General features: G+C 39.5%; 2 protein-coding genes across 3 annotated transcripts in view; one reads left to right on the top strand and one right to left on the bottom strand.

Annotated features, from left to right (window-relative positions):
- Flo2 (flotillin-2) overlaps positions 1-26,126 on the top strand; it is a 146,861-nt gene that overhangs the window by 89,229 nt on the left and 31,506 nt on the right. The gene's annotated exons all lie outside the window — the stretch shown is intronic.
- Positions 576-25,936, bottom strand: LOC143153951 (glucose dehydrogenase [FAD, quinone]). 2 transcript variants are annotated; one of them, XM_076325636.1, is made up of 6 exons: positions 25,873-25,936; positions 6,710-6,801; positions 4,914-5,119; positions 3,860-4,074; positions 1,851-3,033; positions 576-1,075 (listed from the first exon to the last, which is right to left on the bottom strand). In XM_076325636.1, exons 2-6 carry the CDS (start codon positions 6,773-6,775, stop codon positions 805-807), a joined length of 1,941 nt encoding a protein of 646 aa, XP_076181751.1. In that variant the 5' UTR covers positions 6,776-6,801; positions 25,873-25,936; the 3' UTR covers positions 576-804. The 2 variants fall into 2 exon arrangements, with proteins under 2 accessions (XP_076181751.1, XP_076181750.1); XM_076325635.1 differs by lacking the exon at positions 25,873-25,936 and adding an exon at positions 17,396-17,744.

Raw genomic sequence — 26,126 nt, forward strand, 5'->3', positions numbered from 1 at the left:
GTAAACGTTGAACAAAGTTCATGTACCCGACCCAACTTATTTTCGTTACAATACGAGATCAAATATATTACCAGAGTTACAGAAAATGTCAAATATTATACTTTAAAATGTTTAGCCGATAAGACAAATATCTAGAAACGTTTCGACATTGAACACACGTAGCGATCATCATAGTTTACACTCGTCATCGTGAAACTGATGTTTCATTTATTTAAAATGCAATCGTTTAGAATGCACAGATTTGGTTTTTTTTTTTTTTTAACCACGACAGTTTTTTTTATTCCAAGGTTAAAAGCATGTGAGCATAATTACATTCCAATACGCACGGAACAATTAAAATGCAAATATAACCTTACATACATAACGATGTGATCAATTTCATTGTCGTGTAAATTTGAATTTTATTCGATAGAAATTGTCCAGGAAAACATTTTTTATATATTTCCACGATTCTTGTTCTTGTATATTTCTCTCTTATTCGAATCCCAGAATCGAATCTCTGGTGTATTTCAATATCAATGGTTCGAGTTATCGATATCGAGTACAATTTCCTAAATTGTACAATGCAACGTCTTCTTTAAGTAAATTACGTGAAACGAGAGCGAGCTGTATTTATATTTTTTAAATCGTTCATCGAGGAGTGTAAATCCTGAGGCGCTCATCGAGGTAAGTCTTGCGCAGAAATACTGTACGACAGGAGAAACAATAGTGAACAGAGGTAACATCGTAATATCTGACGAAAGAAAATAGTCTTTATTTAAACGTCCTAAAACAGTACGTAGAAATTCATTTGAACGAAGTACTTCACAACTTGGACCACGTATGCCTGATCATGTCGGCCGCTTTTTCGGCCGTCATCATGATCGCAGCGATCGGGTTAGCGTTTGGCACAATTGGGAATACGGAAGCATCGGCAACTCGAATGTTCGACACTCCGCGCACTCGTAGCTCTGGATCGACGACCGCTGTTGGATCGTTGTACGAACCCATTCTGCAAGTTCCAGATTGGTGATTCTCAGGTCCCGTTGCGGCCCTTATGTAACATTCCCAGTACGCGTCGGTGGCGAAGTGGTAGCTGGATGAACAAGAGAAGAGATTTTCGTGTCAGAAGCTCGAAGCTTTTGCGATCGATTCGACGTGACTTCCAGTTTTCTACAAACTAACCTTCGAGTTTTGTTAAAATGTACAGACTTTCGAAGCGATCGAACTCTACCACGAACACCCAAACGATGTCGACAAACGAGATTCAGAATCGGGTCCGTGTTGAGTAAGAACGCTCTGTTTGATTACAGTCGAGTGTCGAGACTTTGTTTCTCAAACGGAGAGTTCAGAATCAACGATCTCGCGATTCACTCTCGTAGAAGTGACTCCGATCACTCGCGACAAAATCGCCTACTTTGGAAACACTTGAACGTACCGAACCTCGTGAGAACGAACTCCCGTTGAAGTGTGCGTAGTCTCGATCGCTACGAGCGAGTAAATTTCGACAATTTCGGCAGCTAGACTCACATCGAGCTGATATTCGAAACCACGTCTGGACGACTAGGTCTGGAGTATCACCTGTCAGTTTCCCGACACCCGAACCGACGTCTAGTTCTACGGTATCGTTAATAGACAATGCAGAATTTTCTCGCAACCCGAGCTAAGATCGATCGTAGGAATACACGCTCAGCTATTTTGTTTTCCAGCACGTGTACTAAAAATACGCGCTTTCGTGCGCGACTCGTCGAGCTACGATACGTTCATAGCGATTTCTAGGTGACGTTGTTCGATAGGGAACGAGAAACAACGCGACACGTTCCCGAGCTTCGAATCTCTCCGCCAGTAAAAATATTTACGACCACACGTACTTGGTGCAGAGTGGATGGATGACAGGTTCCAACCGAAGGTCCCAATTCTTCATAGTCGGCGTGTTCGTCAGCTGGATGGTCTTTTTGATACCCTCCAAGAGAATGAGCATGTCCTTCGGGTCGGTGAAGTAATTCGGGTAGATCAGAGGCGGTGCGAGAGGATCCGCGGAACGTAGTTTCATCTCTCCGTAACTGGCTATAGTGACCGCGGTGGGTCTCATCACGATCTCTCTCCTGTCCGAGCAAAGCGCCAGGGCACCGTTCAGACACTCGAACTGTAGCCCGGTTCGCGGACATTTCGGTGAGAATCCATCGAAGAATATTTGAATGTCGGGTATACCGTTGGTGGCGTAGCTGCTCGGTAGGAACCCGGTCACTTGGGTGAGTCCGGTGTCGGTCAACGGACCAGTTCTGGTCTCCAGGTACTCGTTCACGCTGTCCATTGTCATAGCCTCGTAGGCCGTGTCCTTGATACTATAATAAACCGCAACGGATACGTGGTTCTGAAGGTGTTTACCAACGGGGAGATCCTTCACCACGTGTATACCGTGCTTTGTCAGTTCTTCCTTGGGCCCTATACCAGAGTTCAGTAGAATCTGGGGCGATCCGACCGCACCGGCTGTCAGTATCACCTCTTTCTTGGCCTTGACGATCCTCTTGAAACCGTCCTTGTCTATCAGCTCGACGCCGTACGCTTTGTTCTCCCAATGGTTCATCAGAATTCTCGTCACCTGAGCGTTGATCAGCACTCGGAGGTTCCTTCTACCGTACACCGGTCTCAGGTAGTTTCTCGATGTGGTGCCGCGTAGTCCGTCCTCGGTGGTCATCGGAGCGATCATGAAACCGGTCTGGGTGTATTCCCGTAGCTTGGACGTACGATATCCCAGTTCGTCGGCAGCTTTCAGAACTTCATCGGCGAACGCTGGCTTGTGTGGGTAATACTGGATCTTCATGGGGCCTGGTATCGGTACCGTTCGGTGTTTGTCGGATAGCATGCTTTGATCCACGGGATTCTCAGCTCGCTCGAAATAGTGGACGATCTCGTCGTAGGACCAACCGTGAGCACCGGCTCTGGCCCAACCGTTGTAGACCTCTGGATGTCCTCGCGCGTACATCATCCCGTGCATACCTCCGGTTCCGGAGACCATCTTCCCTCGTGGCCACGTGCACACGCCATCGGTCTCTGGTGACGACAAATAAGATCAGAAAACGTACCATAGAGAAGATCAATAAGATAAGATCGACATTTGACGACTAATAAGATCAGAAAACGTACTATTGAGAAGATGAATAGGATCAGAAAACGTACTATCGAGAAGACGAATAAGACCTACATTTGACGACAAATAAGATCAGAAAACGTACTATCGAAAACATGAATGGTTCCAGACCTCTTCGAACGTTCGTTGGCCTTCTCCGGATTAGGTTCATTTAGGTTACACGTTCCTTTTAGTTACAATGCTACGTAAAATATTTTCTCAACCGTTTGCACCGACAGCTATTTACCAGATTGTGATCGAACTGTGTACACAGTATTTTTCAACTCTATCGAACGACATTACCGACTTTACCGTTATTATAACCGTCTATCAACGTATAAAGCACGTCATCTCCGATTCTGAGACAAACGTTTCTCAATGAATGGCACGTCATCTTCAATTCCGAGGAAAAAAGTTCACGATATGCGTGACGCGTTATTTCCACCTTCGAGGTGCAAAACTCCTCGACGTGCGTCACGCGTTATTCCAGCGCGTCTAGTTGAGTATAATTTCATTACGTTGTTTAATGAAATTATCGTTGTGATTTCCTTAACGTCCGTTCAGTGATACCCGAAAGTTTTATCCGTTAGGTTCAAATTATCCCGATCACTTTGTAATCCACGTTTGCTCGGTGTTAAGTAGAAACAGACGGAACGTGACAACGTTCTATAACTGTAGTTACAGTAGACACCAAAATACCTAACAAATGTCGAATAAAACGCTCCAAAGAAATTTAGAAATGTCACGTACCTAAACATGCGGTTGGATGAGGCTCCGTGGGTTCCGTTTTGAGTTTCCAATCTAAACTGGAATTGATCGCGTGAGTCGCCAGTCCTGGTATGGCAGTCATCGTCGGCTCTTCTGGTCCTGCTTCGATCAGCAGAACCTTCCACCAATTATTGTCACTCAACCTCCTGGCGATGACAGGTCCGGCTATACCGGCACCGACCACGATGAAATCGAACCTAGAAATTACCACGATTTCGTTTAATCGGAAAACGCTCGACACGTTTCGCTTATTGATCAATTACCGAATCATAATTATCACAGTGTCTAAGAGTAAAGATACTCTGGCGTGTAATTTTTAAGCAGATCCTCGAATAGACGAAACGTCGAAAAGAAAAATGACTGATTCGAATCGCAACCTAACAAACGTAAATCTTCGCTGAACACGGTTCTTGCATTGCTGAGAGAACAAAGTCGAATCGAGACACACTTTCGAATCGACAATTACGTGCCAATCTACGAGCTTCGAAATTGTTCACATCGAGCGAATAATTTCAAGAGGACCAAAAACATTCGGAGAAATTTCGATACTCTGTACGAGATTGACGAGAAAAAAGGTGACGAGGGATCTTCACGAGTGACTGTAACAATTTAAAAATGATATATGAAATGAAAATCCACGAGAGTCCCTTAAGTTTCCTAGCGTTCATTTTTAATTACCAGGAGAGGTATACTCGTTGGGATTTTGAAAATACGATAACTGGTATCATGGATTCGAATCGATTCCACGAGTAGAAATCGTTCGAACGCAAAGGTTTCACGAACTCGTGTCGATCAGGACCTTCTCTTCTTAGTCGGGATGCGTGCATCGTGCACTCCTGAGTCTTGTCGCGGCACTTTCGAATCACTCCGAGTGTACATCTCTACACGCGGATCACACGAGGACAAACACTTGCGCGACCCACACGAACGTACACTTGTTCACGGTTGATCCACGTTAGTTATCCTTTGAAACGTTATACTTGAACACGTTTCACCGGGAATAATAAGATCGAGGAATCGGTTGTAAAATTCTCACCATTCTCCGTTCGGTACATCGTCCCTGCCGAGCCTGTTGCAAGGATCGGATATGTCGCACCTAGCACTCATCAGTTTTTGGACCAAATTCATGAATGAATTGGTTACGCCGCACTTGGACTCCATGTACGCCGTGTCTTTGAAAACACAGTTGCAACATCCTTTGGTTTCGTATACTTTGGTGGTATCCAACTGGCCAGGCTGAAACTAGTTAACCACCTCGTTAATCGAATCGTTTTCTCTTTATTGCGCGTGACGTAATTTCGTTACGCGGTCGCTTCCGGTCGAGAAGTTGATGCAAATTTTCACCGATCGGTATTTTGCTAACTCTACCGATAGTACAGCGGTCACGAGACATCCCAGCATCCCGAGAAAAATATCCTGGTAACGCGACATCGAATCGTCGATGCACTCGAGACTGAAATGCAACCGCGAACCAGTGTGCATTTAATAATTCTAACTGATCCTAATTCGTACGATAACGCCCGCATTTGGGTACCTAAATGGCGAAATGATTGAACGTTCTCTGAATATTTGTATGCAGGTGTCGATTTTGGTTTTCCATTTGGTTTTGTTTACGAATTTCGCGACGCTCGATCGGGTCAAGGATTTCGCGAAACTTTATCAGGGATCGTAAGAAACTTAAGAGTTTCAGATTTGGTCGTTTTGGTCACGATTGTAAGGTTGGAAGCTCGCGTTGTTCTCGAAGAGGTGAGTTTCGATACACGGTGAGCTAGGATACAGCTGGTTCGTCGAAACTTAAGCAAACGTACGTTTCCGATATTTCAAATTTATAGATAGAATAATTTTTACGAAAAAGAATCCCAAATACCGTGCAATTTTTCAACCAAGATCGATCGGTGGTTATCTGAAAAACCAGAAAGCTTTTGGACATTTTTCTCGAGGTCGTGTGTGTAATTTTTATTGCTAGACACGCGTACGTAATAAACTACGAGTCGATTAAATTTTATTTAAAAACTATTGATTCCTGTCTAAATGTGAACAATCGTGTAGTCTTCGTTACGACTGGTACGAAAAGGTATTGAATCACCGAATCGTTTGAAATAAAAATGAAGGAAATTCTATAATCTCCGTTAGTGTCGACGTTAAATTTATAAATTTTGAAAAAATTGTATTTCTTAATTTCTCTATCGACTCGAAGTTGAACTTTGAACATTTATTCTGTATTTTTGTACCGTTTCGACACCGATACGAAAAGTTTTACAAAAATAAAAGAAAATCCATGTGCTTAACAATAATGACATTAACGCAGATTATAAAACCTCCTTCTTTTTTTTATTCCAGAAGATCTGGTTATTACATACCTTTTCTACCAACTCGTAAGTGGTTCTAGGTGATCGGCCATAGCTTTTCCGTAGATCAGAATTTTGTAATAAAATATAATAAATTTGTAGTTTATCGAGCGCATTGTTAATTGGTGAGTGAAAATTTCGTGTAATTGTACGCTCGTGTTCGATACAAAGTATCCAAAATGTATCTTATTGGATCGTCACTTTGTCGCGATCCCATTAGTGTAATACGATTGTCCAGGTTGGTCACTAATATTATACGTGTATTTAATATTTACCAATGGATAACAGAGGAACTGTAGATATTGGGTGTTCGAGACAAAGTATCCAAAATGTATCTTATTGGATCGTCACTTTGTCGCGATCCCATTAGTGTAATACGATTGTCCAGGTTGGCCACTAATATTATACGTGTATTTAATATTTACCAATGGATAACAGAGGAACTGTAGATATTGGGGGCAAGTGTCTAAGCGAGTCTATTTACCTGGAACGGGTGTTGAAAAGCGAACGCCAATTGCGCCAGAAGGGAGAGCAGGATGTACACTTTCATTGTATCCAACTAGAGGCCAGTGTCACCTGGAAACAAAAAGCACCGATTCGAGTTGCAATCACCACGGTAAACACTAATTAATGATCTCTCGAGTCTAACAGCTCGAATCAAGTACGTAATTGCGTGTGTAATTTACTCGATGCGTGAGAACTTATTTATGAGTAAGAACCTTCGGTCAGAGACGAGCGGTAATTTATACGAAGAAAAAAATTACGAATAAAATGAACACGTAACCGTGGATTCGCGACCGGGCACTTGAATTTTTGCTCGTTACGAAATAATTAATTCTGTAACTCGAACTGTACGTATCACCCGGCGTATAAACGAGAAAATATTGTTTCTCTTTCGTTCGTTGTTCGAAACTTGCATTCGGATGAAAATATCACCCGTCTCTGGCCTCCGGTGAACACGGATGCACCTTATCGTCGAGACGCATGAACGTGAATGATAACCGTATCCATTGTTCCTTAGATTTTGTCCGTTAAATACATTTCTCGGTTTAACGTTTCACGATTATAAAACCCCCAGCATTATCGACACCTTACATCATTTTAGACATCATTTATATTCCATTGTCTTCGTAAACCGGGAATTACCTTACACGTAAACATTGAGTTTCTTCGATTTAGACATCGTTTGTAACCCGATATAGGAAAACCTGTATCCTTCGAAATTTTGCACAGACGATGACAGGAATCGTGACGTTCGATTTTTTTATCGATGCATCGTGCAACGACGAGCCAATTCTTTTACGTTTTTCATCGTATTGAACAATTCTGGTAACAAATTTCGAACGAAACACAAGGGGTGTTTGGGAACGTCTGTACATTTCGTTTGGAATATCGTTTCGTCGAGTCAATTGTCAAAATTGTAAATCAATTAGTAGTATCCATGGAGGAAAAATATTGTTACTCACGAAAGATGATAAAAGTAGGAAAAAGTGGAAACCGCAGACGCGATTGCACATTAAAGATAAATAATTGTTTTACCTAACTGATACGAGAAATTAAGCCATTTTGTATTAAGCACGAATCAAATGATTCGTAAGAGGCAATAATAATATGTCGTTACGTTACACACACATTATTATTATTTATCTATCGTTTAATTATTCATCGTTATTGCATTCCGTAAGTTCTAAATACGTTTATTTCGAGAATAACTCGAAACGTGTGAGTCGATGCGTTAATAATAAATTATACTTCTTTAAAATTGCTAATTAACTCGTTGTTTGTTGATAATTTGAAACACTTTTTGTGCTATATTATTTCGAAGTAGTGTTTACAAATATCAATTTACCAGGCATTGTTATACAATATTAACGTTTCTCCTTTTTCTCGTTTTCAACACAACGGAACGAACAATATTGTCAAGATAAATAATTGTAATTTATTGAAACGAACGTTACCGATTCGAGAAAGTAGAATAAATTGTAAATAATCTAGAAGATCCTAGAATTCCTAGAGTTAACGTAAATTGGAAATGAGCAAAATTTTCGATTCGAATGAAACCAACGTATAGCGATTTATTCGTTTCGTTTATTCTATTGAATAGTTCAATTTTTATTCGTACATTGTGCTGTACAATTCGTTCAACGATTCAAATGTTACTTTCCGCGCAACCAGTGACGGATCAAAAATTATTTATCCTCCCTTCGTTATTGAAAACTTTTATCCGTGTAAATTCTTTATCCAAATTCGATCTATACATCTTCTCTTCGTTATTGAAAACTTTGATCCGTGTAAATTCTTTATCCAAATTCGATCTATACATCTTCTCTTCGTTATTGAAAACTTTTATCCGTGTAAATATTTTACCCAAATTTGGTATCGATGCGTCTTCTCATCGTTATTGAAAACTTTTATCCGTGTAAATATTTTACCCAAATTTGGTATCGATGCGTCTTCTCATCGTTATCGAACACATTTATCCGTGTAAATATTTTACCAATAATTCGGCATATATAAATATATATTTATATCGATTATATAATCGTTCCGAAGAATACAATCGCGTATCCTCGCGTGTCCGATAACGAGATATTTATTCGTTCCCCGATAGAAGTTACATTCGAAGTGACGTTCGGAGCAGCGAGAATTACGAGTGCAGCAACAATGTGCTCGAAGCAACGTGAAATCCTTTCAGCGTGAAAGTTTATATGCTCGCGGAACTAAACGAATCGAATTATAGTTTCACCCGAGACTCGAACGAAAACGGAATCAAAGTCGTTTCGTACGAGATAAAATACTTGGCGAGTACACCAACTCGGAAAGTAAAAGCAGCTTGTACGCTCGCTTAGACTTCCAGCACGGGCTCAAACTCGACGATTATTGGAAATAACAAAACAACGAGGGGTTTCCTTTCGTGTGAAAGTCTCGATCGCGCTGGACGCGTCACTCGAGATCGTTATTCTAATAATCTCCACTGTCTCGAGATCGTCCGACGGACCCCACGGATGATTCCTTCCGTGAAGATAACCGGCGATACTTGTCAATTGGTCGTGAACCGTTGGATTTTCCACTTTCGAATACGACGTGTAATCCTCTTAGCGCGAAAGTTCTGTCTGGAAAAGAGCATTCGTGCAATTAGCGCGGAGAGACATCGAGATTAGATCGTTCCACGAGTTGGGTATTTTCTTTTCTTTCCTTCTTTCTTTCTTTCTTTCTTTCTTTTTATTGTTGAAACTTTTGACGCAACGCGAGCACGGATAAACCCGATCCTAGCGATTCGAATCGAAGGACCTTCGTTTTTCCTTCGTTGTTCGGGCTTTCGGAAACCCTCGAGACGAAACGGTTCGTTACTCTCCATCGATAAACGAACTTAAAATTCCTATTAAGCGCAATCTGTTTTCCAATCCGACGAGCGAGACACCGTGAACAATTAAATGCACGGTGACGGTTGTTTCTCAGTTTTTCGAAAACCAAGATCTTCGTCGATCCCTCGATAATTCTGAGATCGAATTTTTCAACTGGAATTCACCGATCTCTACCAAGGAGACATCGATGGATCGATTTACCAGTCGGAAGTGAATCCAGCGAGAAGACGAGCAGAATATTTCCCGCGTGTGTGTTGCACGTTCCTCGATTGCGGTTAATTTCAAACGAATCGGTATTTCCATTGCAATTGAGTCTTCGTTTGCGTCATTGAAATTCTATGTCGTCTGAATCTTACGTGAGTCATACTTGAAAACATCGCCTCGAGCCTCGTAAAATCTTTAAAAGCCCAAGCAACGTCCACAGAAGGGACATTCTTGTTTCCGTTTTCTTACCGGTTTGTTTGTTTCTCGTATCGAGATTCGAGCATTCGTTGGTTCAACATCCATACCGGTGTCTCTGTTATAAATCTCTCTTTCAATCGCAATTCTTATTTCGATCGATTGCCTCGAACAACCACGAAATAACAATCGAGTTCCAAATCGTCCCAAGCTACTTCGAACCATCCGTGCGTTCACTCTGGTAAATCGATGCATTCGATCGTTGCATTATTGCATTTAGTCTAATCACTTCTACGTTATTCTCGTTTCCGTGATGAATCTCGGCCCAAAATCCATAAAAACCTACGCGAGTCCAAACGAGACCGTTCGAAATCGAAATGGTGCCGGTATCTCTACTGTATCGCGTTATTTCTACAAAGATACCGATTTAATCTCCGTATCGAGATTCGATCAACGCGTTCGCGCCAATTCGTTGCTACGTTATCTCCTCGGCCACGGAATCTTCACCGGTTACGTGTCGATACACTGACTCGTGTTCCATCGTTCGTCGGATCTCTGTCACCGTGTTTCGTAGTCAACGTTATACATCGAGCGTTCGAAAAATCCTCCCCCGAAATCGCCCATAGGTGTGCGTCAACTTGCGTGAATTACGTATCCGTTACGGAAACAATTCGTGCTTTATACTCTAGAAAGGAAACGACACCATTGGTTCGTAAACGATTCGAACGATACTCGACCGATAGCAACACCTATACGTGAAATCTTGTTACACGATCTCTAAACGGAAGGGTACACTCGATTCGATACACACAATTTTTCACTACGATAATCGTGTTCGGTAATTCACTGGATGATACGCTCCGATAATAATTCACTCGACGCGATAAGCCGAACCCGATCATCGAGAATGAAGCGTGTCTCGTTCGGCAGCGAGAGATCGCCCGTTCGAGGATTCCATCTCGTCGGATACGAGTATCGTGGTGAAAAGATTTCGAAAAATCGTGCGGTGGCAGTTTTCACCTGGTGATTCCGACCGGTATGTAACTACGGGCGAAAGAGGACGGTGTCACTGGCTCGTGGCGGACAATTCGGCGACATTTGGGTAGCTGGATCGAGGGGACACGGACTCCGCTCGGTCGGGCGCAGCACAAAGAAAGAACTCATCCGGGACAGCTGAGCGAGACTGGTCTGCGTGAAAGCTGCTCGCTCGATCCGCACAGCGAACGTTTCGTCTATCCTCTCGGTGCGAGCGGGTCCCCATTGGCAGTAGCCGCATCCGTGGGCCACGGTTATACCGAACACGCTAATTAAAGAGCTCGAGGCGTGTGGTGGTGAGAACATTCGCTCTCTTCCGGAGAAAGAGCCCGCGACCTGACGTCACCCAGTCAGTGAACCACCACTCGTGTACGGTACGCGTCATGCGAATCGAAACAGGACCGAGCTCGAGGAATCGATAACGAGACAACCCCGCAAGGTTGGACCAGTTCGAGAAATGCACTCGCCACGGATCGTGGGCTCTGGGACATTCGTTATCGACGCAACCGTACACCGTGGCGCACGTACCCCGTTTTGATCTATCGGGGGGGAACACTTATCGAAAGTGAATCTGAACGCGATCGCGAGACCACGGAACGACTCGTTGGGATTTCGTTTGATGTCTCGCACGACAAAGAAAGTAGGTAACCATCGTACGCGGATCTGTCCAAACGAGAGATATTCGTTCAACGATTACGTCATATTTGACGAGGAAGGGGGGTTCGAAATTTTTTTGGCGGGTAATATAAAATTCTCTTCGAGTGTACGGTAACTTTGCAGAAATTTGTGAAATTGTCTACGGTGTTACCATACTTGAAATTAACGCGAAATGCGAAGAATTTCTCATTTGTTTTTCGTGTTTTTTTTTAAGGAACGTTCGAAATATTCTAACAATCGCAAAAGCGTAATTTATGCGACCGGTTAATAACGAATCGTTGCGTTGAGCGGTTTCCAAGATTCTTCGATCTTGTAACTTTTTAATAATTTACAAATTAGGTCAGGTGTGAAAAAATCATCGTCGTCGTTCTTCGCGTCGAATCTAACGGCGCGAAATTCTCTTTGCAATTCTTCGAGATTAGACCAAAATCACTTTGATTTAGTTTCACGCGGAACGCTATATTTTTACATTGAACGTGACAGTTTGAAGTGACCTTTGAACGATAAAAGTCACGGAAAAAGAGTAATTGTCCAAGTACACGAAATGTCGATTGTCTGCTATTTAGTTTACTTGCATCAATGTCAACACTGTCCAAGTTTACCATTGCCGTGCAACACGTCGGTGCACCGTATTATCATTATTGAAATTGTTCTCGCAATCGATCAAATGTCTCGCGACACGATTCCAAATAAAAATTTCGAGCGTACCTTGTAAATGATCCGAAACAAATAGCAGAGAACTCGATTCTCGTCCGTTTCGACAATTTCTCCTTTCCTGTGACTTTCGATTTCTCCAAGGTCACTTCAAACTAGTGTCTTCGATTCATTCTTCTCTGTTCGTTCATAGAGCCAAGAAAAAAGTATTGCCTTTCTTTGAGAAACACAAAAACGACCTTCGTACGACCTTGAAAAATTTTAAACATTTTTTTCGCCCTCAATCGCATTCTACGCGAGACGCGACAAAAGAGAATCTTATTTTCTTCTCGTATCTCCTATCGTTTGGTAATTGTTTCGAACGGTGTACATTTCCAATCGTTCCAAATACGAAACTAATGACACGTTCGATTCAAGTGAATATGTAAATATTGAATACACGTTGAAGAGTTGTGCACGTAAGTAAATACTCGGTTCGTGTACTTGAGACCGAAGCGAAGCAATAAATTCCCCCCATAAAATTAAATTATCGTCATGACTGTTCTCCGGACTGCACGATTTAGTCGTGTACATAATCCAATTGAATATTTATTCGACAGGTGTAAAAATTCAATTTAAACAGAGAAGAGCAACCGACTCGTCTCTTCGATACGTTCAAGTTGATCCGCTTAAACAATTGCGAACTCGCTGTACGATCATTGAATACCGATCCTAGCAAGCGCATTAAGGAGTTACAGTTAAGCTCTTCGTTAAAGTACTCACTTGTACAATAAGTATTAACCCTATTAATAAGTATTTTCCTTTTTTTTTTCAAATGGCAAACGATCCACTTTTATTCTTCAAAAATAATGTAATCTTAGCAGCTAAAAAACGATCGATAGTATTTTGAAATATTGTTTTTCAAACCGGAATTCACATTTGTTTCGCGGACAGTCTTAACAGTTTTTACGAGCACGACCGAGAGCGGTCCAAGTGTAATAAAATTAAGAGAAGTCGATAGAAGGACGTTTGGAATAATGCGCGTTAGTGCAAACGTTAATTATGGTTCGTGGAGAGCTAGGATAGCGACACTGTTGCGTTTTGATTCAGTAGAACGATAGTCGGAGAAAAAGGGGTTGAACGTACGGAAAAGTAACGAGATTTACGCAATCATCGAGGTAACCGATCTAACAAGGAGCTCGACTTGCACAATGCACTACCCCCACTACCTGCAACTTATATCTCTCGTGTCATCGTTGGTCCTTTTCAACGATCTACTTCAATCTCGAACGGACAACTTCCATTTCCGGTTTCATTTATTGCTAAACGACACTTCTTTCCACTTGTGAGCGCAACGCAACGAACGAATTTCGCAAACAAGTCGAGGTAACATCCCGGAACATTTTGATAACGGAAGCTAAGAATATTTTGAAACTTAGAACAGTTGCTTAGAATTAATATTTATCGGTGCAAATGTGTATACGTATTCAGATTCCGTTGTAAATAACTTATCGTAACTGTTCGTGTAAAAAGGACAATAGTTTCTTTCGTACGTATTAATGGCACACAGAAAAACGAATAAAAATATCTAAATGAACATACGTCAGCGAAATATTCAGCTTTTCATTTTGTAACGTTATTCGATACGTTACACGTATCGTAGAGATCAGAATTTCAATGGTGCCTTTTTTTTTTTATATCGATAATGCGTAGAAAAATTGAAAACTTGATAATGCTTTTGCATTATTGGAATTGTGCAATAGACTCTCACCAGATGAAATATGAATAGATATTTAAAAAGAATTTATTCGTTTGTACGTGTAATACCAATAAATGTGTTTCCTGAAACGTAGCTACTTTAAACGAACAACGAGAAAGAAATAATATAAATTCTTTAAACACTGATTAAACATACCTCCAACGATTACTAGAGATTATTACCTTTCTGAATTCGGAATGAAACTGATCGATTCATCGGTGACACCTTAATTATATAATTTTAACTATGTTCGTTATCGCCCACTTGTAGACATACATTTCTCGGTAATGATATCGTTATTTGGGAAATCTTATAAACACGAAGATAATTAGCGAACGCTATCGATTAACTTTTTCTTTCAATGATGCACGTCGCTTGATTCCATCTAGATAACAAACGTTTTATAATACGTACTTGTAATTGTCGCACTTTAGATTACAGCCTGAAGAATATACACGAATAATTTATTGTTGTGAGTCACGTAGCAAGGGACAGTATTCGTTTCGTACATCTGCAAGGAGAATAAATTCTCCAAAAATTGTCTCATTAAAGTAAAATTTTTCCTTGCAAACAATAGTCGATCCTTGTGATAAAACTATAGCAACCAACGCGTTCGCTCGATGTCTTCTCTAGAACCATAATAGTTCATCGAATCCATAAATTTACGTATTCGTGGTCTCGTAAGTGTCAAAATTTGTATCGATAGTACCATTTTACGACGAGTAGAAAAATTGAAAAAAAAAAAAAAAACACCAGAGCTGTCAAACCTATGACAAATTCGAGCAAATAGAAACCTGACACCTCTTTATCACCATGACCAAATTACCAAATTGAGCACCTGTCACAGGTGTCGAGGTAAACATCGGAACATTTTGACAACGGAAATTAAGAATATTTGAAAACTTGGAACAGTTGCTTAGAATTAATATTCATCGGTGCAAATGTTGCCAATTACTGGTGTAAAACTGTCTCTTTAATTTTCGATCGTTAAGTGATAACCGAAACCGAGAACATTTCAAGACTCCGAGTTCAGAGTTAGTATTTATTTGTGTAAATATTGGTAAGTACTGGTGCAAAACTGTCTCTTCAATTTTCGATTAATAAATCTATTATTGAATAATAACCGAAACCAAGAACATTTCAAGACTCCGAGCTCAGAGTCAGTATTTATTTGTGTAAATATTAGTAAGTACTAGTGTAAAACTGTCTCTTCAATTTTTGATTATTAAATCTATTATTCAATAATAACCGAAACCAAGAACATTTTAAAACTCCGAATTTAGAGTTAGTATTTACTTCTATAAATATCAGTAACTACTAGTATAAAACTATCTCTTCGCTCTTTGATTTTTAAATAATAAACTTACTATCGTGTGTATTCAACAAATATAATTTAATTACACAACCTAACCATTCGCCTAAGCGGAGCGTTTACGCGAAGAACACGCGACTGCAATGATCGCGCTAATTTGTCGATGAGTGCAACAGTACAGTGAATTCTACGTCATTAATGATATTTATGTATCAAAACGCCCCATTTGTTCAGCAAAACTCCCGCATAGAACAACGTAACTCTTCGTTCTCGTTGATCACGAAATATTAAGTTCGCGCGTGACTCGTACATTATTGAGATTTTACATAAAATGTTAACGATGCCTATAAATCCGCTTGTCAGCGATAAAGTTTTCAACTTCTTGCATCGAGACACGGCTATACGAGAATGAATAATTAATATTATCCCGATTGTAAAATATAGTTTTTTCGAGACTGTTACAGGCTCATTTTTACAACCGCATTATGCTCCTAATTAATCAGTTCTCTGTCACCACACGTGCACCACATGTGTTACGTGGAAGATCGTGGGAGATACACACGTGTCTATTTTTGTTCCCCAAAGCTCGAACTTTTGATGAATTTAAATTCAGGAAATTAAAATTTCACGAAATTCAAAGAATTTCCTCGTGTAAAGTATATCGACAATTTTTTTCTCTCCATCGGAGTTTGAATTTTCTTTTATACGAATATTCACCGGTATTTCTGCTCACAATTGACCATTTTTTATTTCATTTGGAGTTCTAATCTCCTAGGCGAATATTTTACGAGTATTTTCAGTTTTCAGAATCTAACGTCGAGGTATTGTTCGTTTATAAAATAATATTTTTATAGAATGAACTAAACCAAATAGCGTAATCGTATTGTTTGTTACAGGTGAGATTGAACTCTTGCAAGAAAGCCAGATTGTACTGTTCACGGACTTGTTTCCGTTTCGAGCGAAGGTAATTTATTCCATTAGGTTAGTTTACCAAGGAAAGAGATACAATCGTTTTCATACGTATTTTAATTTACTAACGCGAATAAATTTCGTGTGTTTATACTTCAGGTATTTTACATTATTGAGTATCATTTTATCGATTACATTGAGGTTATTTTTTGAAACTGGAGAGATATATTATCTTGTAATTAAAAAAAAAAAGAAGTACTGCTTTACTTCTTGTGTTGTAAAAACACGCACACTTTTAACACTGTCGACAAATTCTGATGCATCAAGATATACCTTGTACGTATCTCGGGAAAACCGATTGGTTCTCTTCGCGAGAAATTTCTAAAATTGATCGCAAAGTTGAGAAAGTAATAAATTTTGAGAAAATTTTCTATGGAATTTGAAACAAATTTATTAACGAGAGCAGTTAAAATCGGTCATTTCGACTGATTGGTAAATCTAGCGTTAAGACACCTTAAGGGAAGTAAAGTAATGGTACTTCTTAAATAACAATCGCAGTTCTTAACCGTAGAAAGAAATTCTAATCGATTAAAAATCAAAACGTTCCTCAACTGTTTCACCATAGGCCAACACGAGCTTACTTTTACTCTCATTGACCATAGAACCAAATTCCAATCAATTAATAAAAATGAAAACGTTCCTCGTCTTTTTCACCACAAACCAACATAAACTTACTTCTACCCACGTTAACAATAAAACAAACGAATCTCAATCGTTCAGAAATTACATCGAATTCATACCGTAACCCCCAACCCTGCACACCGATACAAGCTTACTCTTACTCGCGTCAACGACAAAAGAAACGAATCTCGATCGGTTAAAAATGACACTCCAATACTCTAATACATTACACCCTGACCCTACGTTTACTCTCCTTACGAACCGTGGAAACACATTTCGAACGGTTGAAAATGATCACGTTACTCGTTGGTACCTTATCCCAAACGTATCCGTACGGGTAACTTATCCCCCGGCTAGGTGTATCTACGTAGATATCGCAACAACAGTGGTTCGAACAAACGCTCAACAGGTAGCACTCACCGGGCCACGGTACGATCTCCACCCAGTTTCACCGCATTCTTCCTGCAATCATTTTTCTCCGATTCACTGCTGGCGCTTCGATCACCCTCTCGTTCAAGTTTACACAGATCACATACTCTCTTCCGCCTTTCGAATCCGCGGAACGCTTCGCGGGCACAGTGTTTCTCGCGGACGCGTAGCGGCGATGGACCACGAACGCGAGAAACAAGAAAGGGACCACGAGACGGGGAGGAGCCGAAAATATTTTTCGTCCAATAAGGGGCCCGGTGAGGAATTCCTCTGGCGACACGCGGCAACGCTCGACTCCCCGAGCCGGTCGGACCACCGTGAACAAGCGAGACCGGAGCTACGAAACGGAGCTGCCGCAAAAGAAAGAACACGCACGTGTTACGGTGAACAAAGCCGTGTCGAATGATTCGTTGGGAAGAGCCCGTGCAACAGGAGCCAACGACGGACCGCGGTGCTAAGCGAACGCGAATCACTGAATCGCGCACGAGGTGCCCCGCAGTTTCACTCGCGCCAACCTCGCTGAAAGTGGAACCTTAATTGACCGGGCCGCGGCTCTTGCGATAGAAAATGCGTATCGGATCATTTCATAAGTCTTTTGCGAATTCCTTCCCCCTCTGTTTAAGAGAATTTCAGCCATCGGGATAACCTACCACCGTGAATACGTTCAAACGGAGAGTTTGTCTTGGGTTTTTAACTTGACCCCTGAAACGATGCACAGCGTTTCGCAATTGTATTTCTTTTTTTTTCTCTTTTAACGATTTCGAAGGGAGAGAAAGTAGAAGTACACTGTAAATATTTCCGAATTGAAAACTGTCTACATTGTTGCGAGTCTTCTCGAAAATTTCTACATTGTTACGAGTCTTCTCGAAAATTTACACGATTGGAGCGTCCTGCGATGCTCTCTACTCGTATTTCTTTTTGTTTTTCAACGATTTCGAAGGAAGGTGAGATAAAGATCGAAGTACCCTGTAAATATTTCCTAATCGAGAACTTTACATTCCGAGAATCCTCCCCGAGACGAGACACCGTTTACAGGACCCTGCGTTAGATTTTTATTTCTTTTTTTTTTATTTCAATCAATTTTTCAGCCGTACGGAGACCGTGCAAAGAAAAAAATATAAATTGAAGTACACTCGCGGGGAAAGCAAAGTGAAAGGGCGCGGTTCGGTGAATCGTTCGCGATCTAACCCTAGACTTGTATCCAACTTGAAAGTACGAGTAAAATTAATCGCGCGGTGTGGGGATGGATGGAACAACGAGCTGCGAGTTTGCGAGGAGCGTGGAACGGTATCGAGCTGACGAGTGAGTACGCGAGAAAAAGAGGCTTGAAATTTAGTAACGTCGGTGAGAGGGTACGCAGAGCCCCGGAACATCGCGATCGGAGCACTCTCGATACGCGGGGATAAATTAAATGGGAACGAATCAACGAATAAACAGAGACCTCCGGACGAGGGCCTTGTTAACGAGGCAGCAAAGACGAAGAATACGTTTCTACCGTAGAAGGTCGAAACCGAGAATCGAGAATAAAGACAACCGTAAATTACGTCGCGATAATGGAACGAGAAAACCATCTCAGATCGAGAATATACGAGTTTAGAACAGATCGCTAGAAAAGGTGATGCGAGTGTTACAGAAGATGCGAAGAAAAGAAACAAAATAATGCAGGAAATGACGATAGAAATATCAAGATGGATAGTTGCGTGAAAATTCATCAGGGAGAGTTGTATTTTTTTCAATCGTTCGAACAAACGACCAAAAGAGGATTCTTTTACCCCTACTTTTGAATATTTATTATGTATGTACGTACGTTTAGTATACGTCGACTCTATCTAGGTTATCGTTATATATATATATAAATTCTTAAAAGAGGATTGCATCAGTTCGTTCATTCGAACAAACGACCTGAATGTTTATCTCGTACCACTCCTTTTTATTTTAATTAAATTTCCTCGTATGTATCTATCTTGGAATATTTGTTACGCATATGTTTAACGTCGCGTCAACTCTATCTAGGTTATTACTACCGACCACGGTTTAATACTTCGAGTAGAGGGGCGTAACACGAATCGAATACTATCGAGAAATATCGTACCTTTCGAAAACAATATTGACCGACGAATTTCGTGTTCTTGACGAAAAGAAAATGAATTTCTTTTTATACAAATACCGTTGGTATCTACGAGAAAAATTCTGATAGTTTTAAAATGAATTGTTCGTGCAGTGTGCCGAGTTTCAGTGGACGAATGTAACGACTCGCCAACCTGTCGAATATAGGAAAGTGTTGTTCACTGATCTTGGAAAAGCAATTGTATAAATGTATCTCCAACTAGGTAGTAACGAAACTACCATCGTTTTATCACGGATACCATCGTATCAGGAGCCAGGAATCGAAATGGCCGACGAAATTGCAACAGAAGCTACACTCGACTCACAGAACAGAAGTTCTCTGCCAATTACGTCTAAAAATATTATAAATTATACGGCAAATATCGTCAACGAGAAATACTCTCGAATTTAGAAGTCCATAAAGGCAACAAGCACGAACAAAATCCTGGACAATTTCAACCTCCGTACACGACCAGATAATAACTAGAAAAAGCAAATAGCACTAACGAGCCTATCTATCTATATTCCAAGCAAACGTACACAATTTATAACAAAACACACGTTAACCAGAAATATGAAAAACGAACATCGAGTATAAAATATACAAACCAAAAAATGCTCGATATAAAATATCGAAACGCAAAAATATTGCCAATCTATACGAAGAACAGTGAGAAAGTCGTTGAATTTCGCAAGAATGGACAACTATCGAACGAACAATGTAACAACGCCAGGATAAATCGTGAACGGCGATCAGCGGTTATGGCGATCGTTGTACTTTTAAGAGACAGTGTTGAGCCATCGAAATGACTTGGCGAGAATCCAACCAGAAGCAACGAATTTTTTCACGTCCCTGGAACCAGGAGCGAATCCTTCCTTTGTAAACGCGTCAAGCGACAAAGATAATTTTGTAACGTCGGGGGATTGCATCCGTATTTAGAAAAGGGATTCGAGCGTAATGACGTAGCGGATAAAATGGCTAAAGTGACTAATAGTCGTCCTACACGCCACGTATTGATACACAATTTGCTCTCTCTCTACCAGGATGAAATATAACTGGAACGAGGAATGGAAATCCGTTGCTCCTCGGCGCCGTCTAACAATCAGATATCAGTTCTATGAAAATAACGCCTCACGTGCAAGCAAGACCGAGTCGCGATCCCGCGAATCAGGTTTAGCCACGCAACAGTTACCTGCCTCCGTCTTTTCAACAAAACTATCGCTCCGAAATGTGGTTTGTGCAACTGGCTATGAATCATCTCGCACGCTCTTACAAGTACTCGATGGGCTACTATATTAACCCTTAACGGACCAATGCCGCCATAGAAGCGGTACTACACGTTTACTAACCGTGGTCCAGTGTCGATTATACGGGGAAAATTGTTTTAGTCGTTTTATCATTTTGATTGTTTACGTATTTACTATCGATACATTGAGTAGCGTACCAGGTCACTTTTGTGAATTTATTCTCGCTTGTTATCCGTGTTAACTAAATTTTATTGGCACTTTTGCTAAGGGGTCCGCTTATGGCGACAAAAATTATTTTCTTCCTTTTGTTACTTTTATTATTTACATATTTACAATTAATGAGTTAAATATCGTACCAGGTCACTTCTGTGAATTTATTCTCGCTTGTTATCCGTGTTAACTAAATTTTATTGGCACTTTTGCTAAGGGGTCCGCTTATGGCGACAAAAATTATTTTCTTCCTTTTGTTACTTTTATTATTTACATATTTACAATTAATGAGTTAAATATCGTACCAGGTCACTTCTGTGAATTTATTCTCGCTTGTTATCCGTGTTAACTAAATTTTATTGGCACTTTTGCTAAGGGGTCCGCTTATGGCGACAAAAATTATTTTCTTCCTTTTGTTACTTTTATTATTTACATATTTACAATTAATGAGTTAAATATCGTACCAGGTCACTTCTGTGAATTTATTCTCGCTTGTTATCCGTGTTAACTAAATTTTATTGGCACTTTTGCTAAGGGGTCCGCTTATGGCGACAAAAATTATTTTGTTCCTTTTGTTACTTTTATTATTTACATATTTACAATTCATGCGTTAAATATCGTACCAGGTCACTTCTGTGAATTTATTCTCGCTTGTTATCCGTGTTAACTAAATTTTATTGGCACTTTCGCTAAGGGGTCCGCTTATGGCGACAAAAATTATGTTGTTCCTTTTGTTACTTTTATTATTTACATATTTACAATTCATGCGTTAAATATCGTACCAGGTCACTTCTGTGAATTTATTCTCGCTTTTTATCCTATTAGAGAGTATTTCGAAAAGTATTGTATCGTAAAAGAATATAAAATTAATATAATTCTTGTTACCCTATTGCCCTGAATATACGTATCGATCGAAATAAATAGTTTCTTTTCTATACTTCGTATAAAAATGTTTAGTAAGCAGTTTCTCTTCGTATGAAAAATAGCTTGAACACGGTGGTTGATAAACTTGAGACACTTCAGGACAGTTAAGGGTTAATTTCTCGGTTTCGTATAGGAGAAACAGATCGTTCGTTATTTGTAACGATTTCCAGAGACTTGATCTGTTTACAGTAGTGTTCGTTGAAATTGCACCGCCTTGAAGCTATCAGTGTTTTTGGTTCGACTCTTGCACGAGCAGTAATCGTCTTATAAGGATTCGATTTACGTTGTACAGTAAAATATTGCAACGAAATGTTATCAGAAGAATAATAGAGCCCTTATGATACAACCGCTTCGAAAATGAATCATTTTATTTAAAACGAACGAAACTTCGAATCGATATCGATATCGTTACAGGAAATTTAATTATGTATATTTTTACCTTACTCAATATAATATAAATTATTTGAAAATTAGCATTGATCACCGTTGCACGTTTTGGCCCCGAAGTGCAGTCTTTTTTGCACGAAAAGGAACATAAAAATCTGAATAATTGAAAGTGTTTACGAAAATATGAATAAATGTATGAGTTAACAATTATTCTTAACAATAATTAGTACGAAGGTCGATTTACGAGGACATACGAATGCGCACGTGCCTTATTTAACAATGAGATCGCATCGAAACTATCAGTGTGGGTAATCGTCAAAGATAAAAATTAGAAAATTAATTATGCATTAGAGAATATTTCTGAAATAAAAGACCGAGAATTTGTAATAAGTTGGGAAACGGATAAGTTGCCAAGTGTTGAGAAAAAACAATAGTATAATAGAATTATGCATGTGTCGTGTTGTATCTTGAAAAAAAAAAAAAAAAACACAATGACAAGTATGAATAATCGAAAGAATCTGTGAGACACTCCGTACGATGCAAATTAACAAAGATGTCCTATAGATAAAATATCCCTACTATCGATCCACCAAATTTTCGATCTATTTTTCCTTTTTTCGTTAATTTGCATCCTATGGATCGTCTCGCAGATTCTTCTCGTTTATCGAAACTTGTCACGATGTTTTCTCTAAGAACAATTCGACACATGCATAATTCCATTATACCATTGTTCTCTCTCAACACTTGGCAATTTATCCGTTTCCCTAACCCCTTACAAATCGTCGGTCCTTTGTTCTGGAACTGTTCTTTGATACATAATTAATTTGCTGAATTTTTTATTTTCGATACACATTTTTACCACTCTTCGTATTTTGCAACTCCATTCATGTTTCCGATGTGTTCTCACTGCCAAATAGAACACGTGTACAATTCCATGTGTCCCCGGTAAGTAGATTTTCGTACTCATTATTATTAAGAACAATGGTCGATTGATATTTTTATAATTACTTCAATTTTAAGTCCTTTTGTATCTCTATTGTTCCAGAAAGGACCATCGAGCCCCAGAATAGCGATTATACGCGAATGATACGCGAATCCTTCGTAATTCCTTTCTGCTGTACGAGTACCGACAGTTAAATTAATTAATACGAAACTGAATCTGATTACGCGTTGGAATAAAGAAAGTAATACCTTGTTCTCAAAAATGGTGAAACTTGTATTGCGATATCCTTCCGTTTGCGAGTAATTTTTTCTACAAAGCAGTCACTTCAAACGTGAATCTGAATCTTTTCAATCGACGAACACGATTGCAACCGTGACGTATTAATATTATTAGTGTTTTAGGGAGGGATACGTAGAATTACCTTGAAAGTTATGTCGATCCCGTTTCATTTTTTATGATATCGTATATCAATGATATCGTTAACGATAATTTGTAGCGACATGCACAGTCAAGATCTCTGACACTGGGATTAATAAAACACGAGTCGACTAAAATGGGTAAATAATTGAAAAAAGTCGAGCTAATTTGAGAATCATGCGTAACGTTTGCAAAATAAAATTCACACATTTTCACTTTGTTGAATAATATTTTGTTGTACATTCTATCATTCTTAAAGATTTCATTTCATTCTTGCGTGTTTGGCAACACGCTACGTACAGTAACTCTTCGTTAGAAGTCCAGATTGCTCCCTCGATAAATGTTTCGGAATCATCACCGTCGCTCATACTCGACGACTCGTATAGCTGGCCGCTGTATAATTAAAAATCAGCCGACTACCGTAATGAAAATTGAAATTTGTCTATTAATCATTGTATTTTTGTGAAAGTATTAGCGATAAAATACGAGTTTTTTTTTTAACCATTTTCAACTATGTGTTATTCGAAACACTTCTGAAAAATTTCTAATCGTGTAAACGTAAATAAAATAGTTCTATTCCTGGAATAAAATCGTCCATCGTACTTGTTCAAAATCTCTCAACGAAGTCAGATTTGTAACTTTTATCGAGGAGGTATTCTTATCATTACGAATACAGTGGTAAATACATTTTTAAAGAATGTGTAAATTATACTTGTCGGTCTAGTTTTGCATTACGCTCACCGCTAGAATTTGTGCAAACTCGTTATAAATATTAGTAATTATTAACACCGTCTTCGTTAGTAGTTAAAATGAAATATTTGTTAGTTATTTAAGCAGTAACAAGCAGTTCAATAGTGTCTGTATAAATATTTTTAGCTGTTTGCCCAATTAATATTCTTTTATCAGAAATGTATTAATCCTGCACAATAAAGGCAACGTTTTGCTTTTTGATTTTTCGCTCGTTTCTAATTTCTTCAAATAAATTTATACTATTAATGAAATCTTACAAATTACTATCATCGAAGATTCAGACCAACTCGAAAAACATTAAGATTCAATAAACGATTCCAAATTATTCCGATACTCGAGAAGCATTACATTTGTATTATTTAAATTTAATTTAATCCAATGACTTTGGCACGATATAAAAAAATTATATTTTCATCTAAAGAGTACAAAAACACCTGTTCTTCGAAATGTAGCACAAATCTTGAACACTGATATTTTCATTTATACCCTATCTCTTGTTTAGACACTTTCCGTAAGTAAATTTATGCAATGACATACTTTATTGAAAGTTACCCGTGGAAAACTTCAGAATTACTAATGCGACGTTCTTAGACAATCATTGTACAAAGTTTCCTCGGTTTGGCTAACATTTGAGACGGTTTACCTAATTAAAACGAGTCGGAATAATTTCTCGCTATTTTATGACGAACATTTGTAGAGTGAAAGTTTTCTTTTTACTTTCATCGAGCGTTGTTTTGACAAAAGACGTCGTTCGAAATTTTGACTAACCGCGCGCGTGTGCGTTAATAGCCTTGTAAACTGGAAACATCCATGAAATTGATACGGTAAAAGAAAGTTGTACGTTTCGAGATAGTACATCCTGGAAGATTTTTCGTTTGTATTTCGTAACGTTGGAGAACGTGGTCGAGATAATCTCGTAACCCGGCGTCAAACTTTATTCTCGAAGATAATTGTGCACCCGAAGGTACGAACGAAGAATTTTTAAGATCGAAGAAAATTCCTAAATTTGTTAAGATTCAAGATTCGACGAAATTTCTCGTTTCGTTGAGATCCAAGATTCGAGAAAATGTCTCACTTCGTCGAGATCCAAGATTCGAAAAAGTGTGACATTTCGTTACGGTGAACGATATAATTCAGCGTTGAACATATGTACAAAGTATCGGTGTTGAAGCTTTTAATCCTCGGTGTGCCCGCAAATCGTTGCAACTCCGCGATCGTTGTGCGTTCTATTATGATTTCACAATCGTGGAACTCGAAAATCTAATCGAGTATTGCATCACTCGTGGAGTTGCGATTAAGGATCCGATGCGGGTCGAAGAAAAACTCTTAACGACGAATTGCGAGATTCGGGTCGCGTTCGTTCGTTCGTTCGTCGTGTGGTTCTCGTTTAACGGGGATTTCGTTAAATGTGAAGAGACGAGAAGAGAAGAGAGAACAAAATGGAAATTAAATGAAAGAATTGCATTAAAGCGTACGCAATTACCTGAACATCCTTTTGCAGCAATTACAATACACGAGCCGCCGCTTAAGAAATCCTGCATAATAATATCCATACTATCTCCCGAACTTTTACTTCGAGTCTCACTTATATAAGCACACCATTGAATCGGGTACCCTCGGACCGATTTACTTCACCAATTAACCGACCATCGGAGCTCGCACTAGCACAATAAACAGATCGCGAAATTTCCCTTTACTTTTGCGTTAGCCAGATCGATGATCTCAGCGTGGGCCGAT

Source organism: Ptiloglossa arizonensis, chromosome 13 (assembly GCF_051014685.1).
Source record: "Ptiloglossa arizonensis isolate GNS036 chromosome 13, iyPtiAriz1_principal, whole genome shotgun sequence".
Taxonomy (NCBI): domain Eukaryota; kingdom Metazoa; phylum Arthropoda; class Insecta; order Hymenoptera; family Colletidae; genus Ptiloglossa; species Ptiloglossa arizonensis.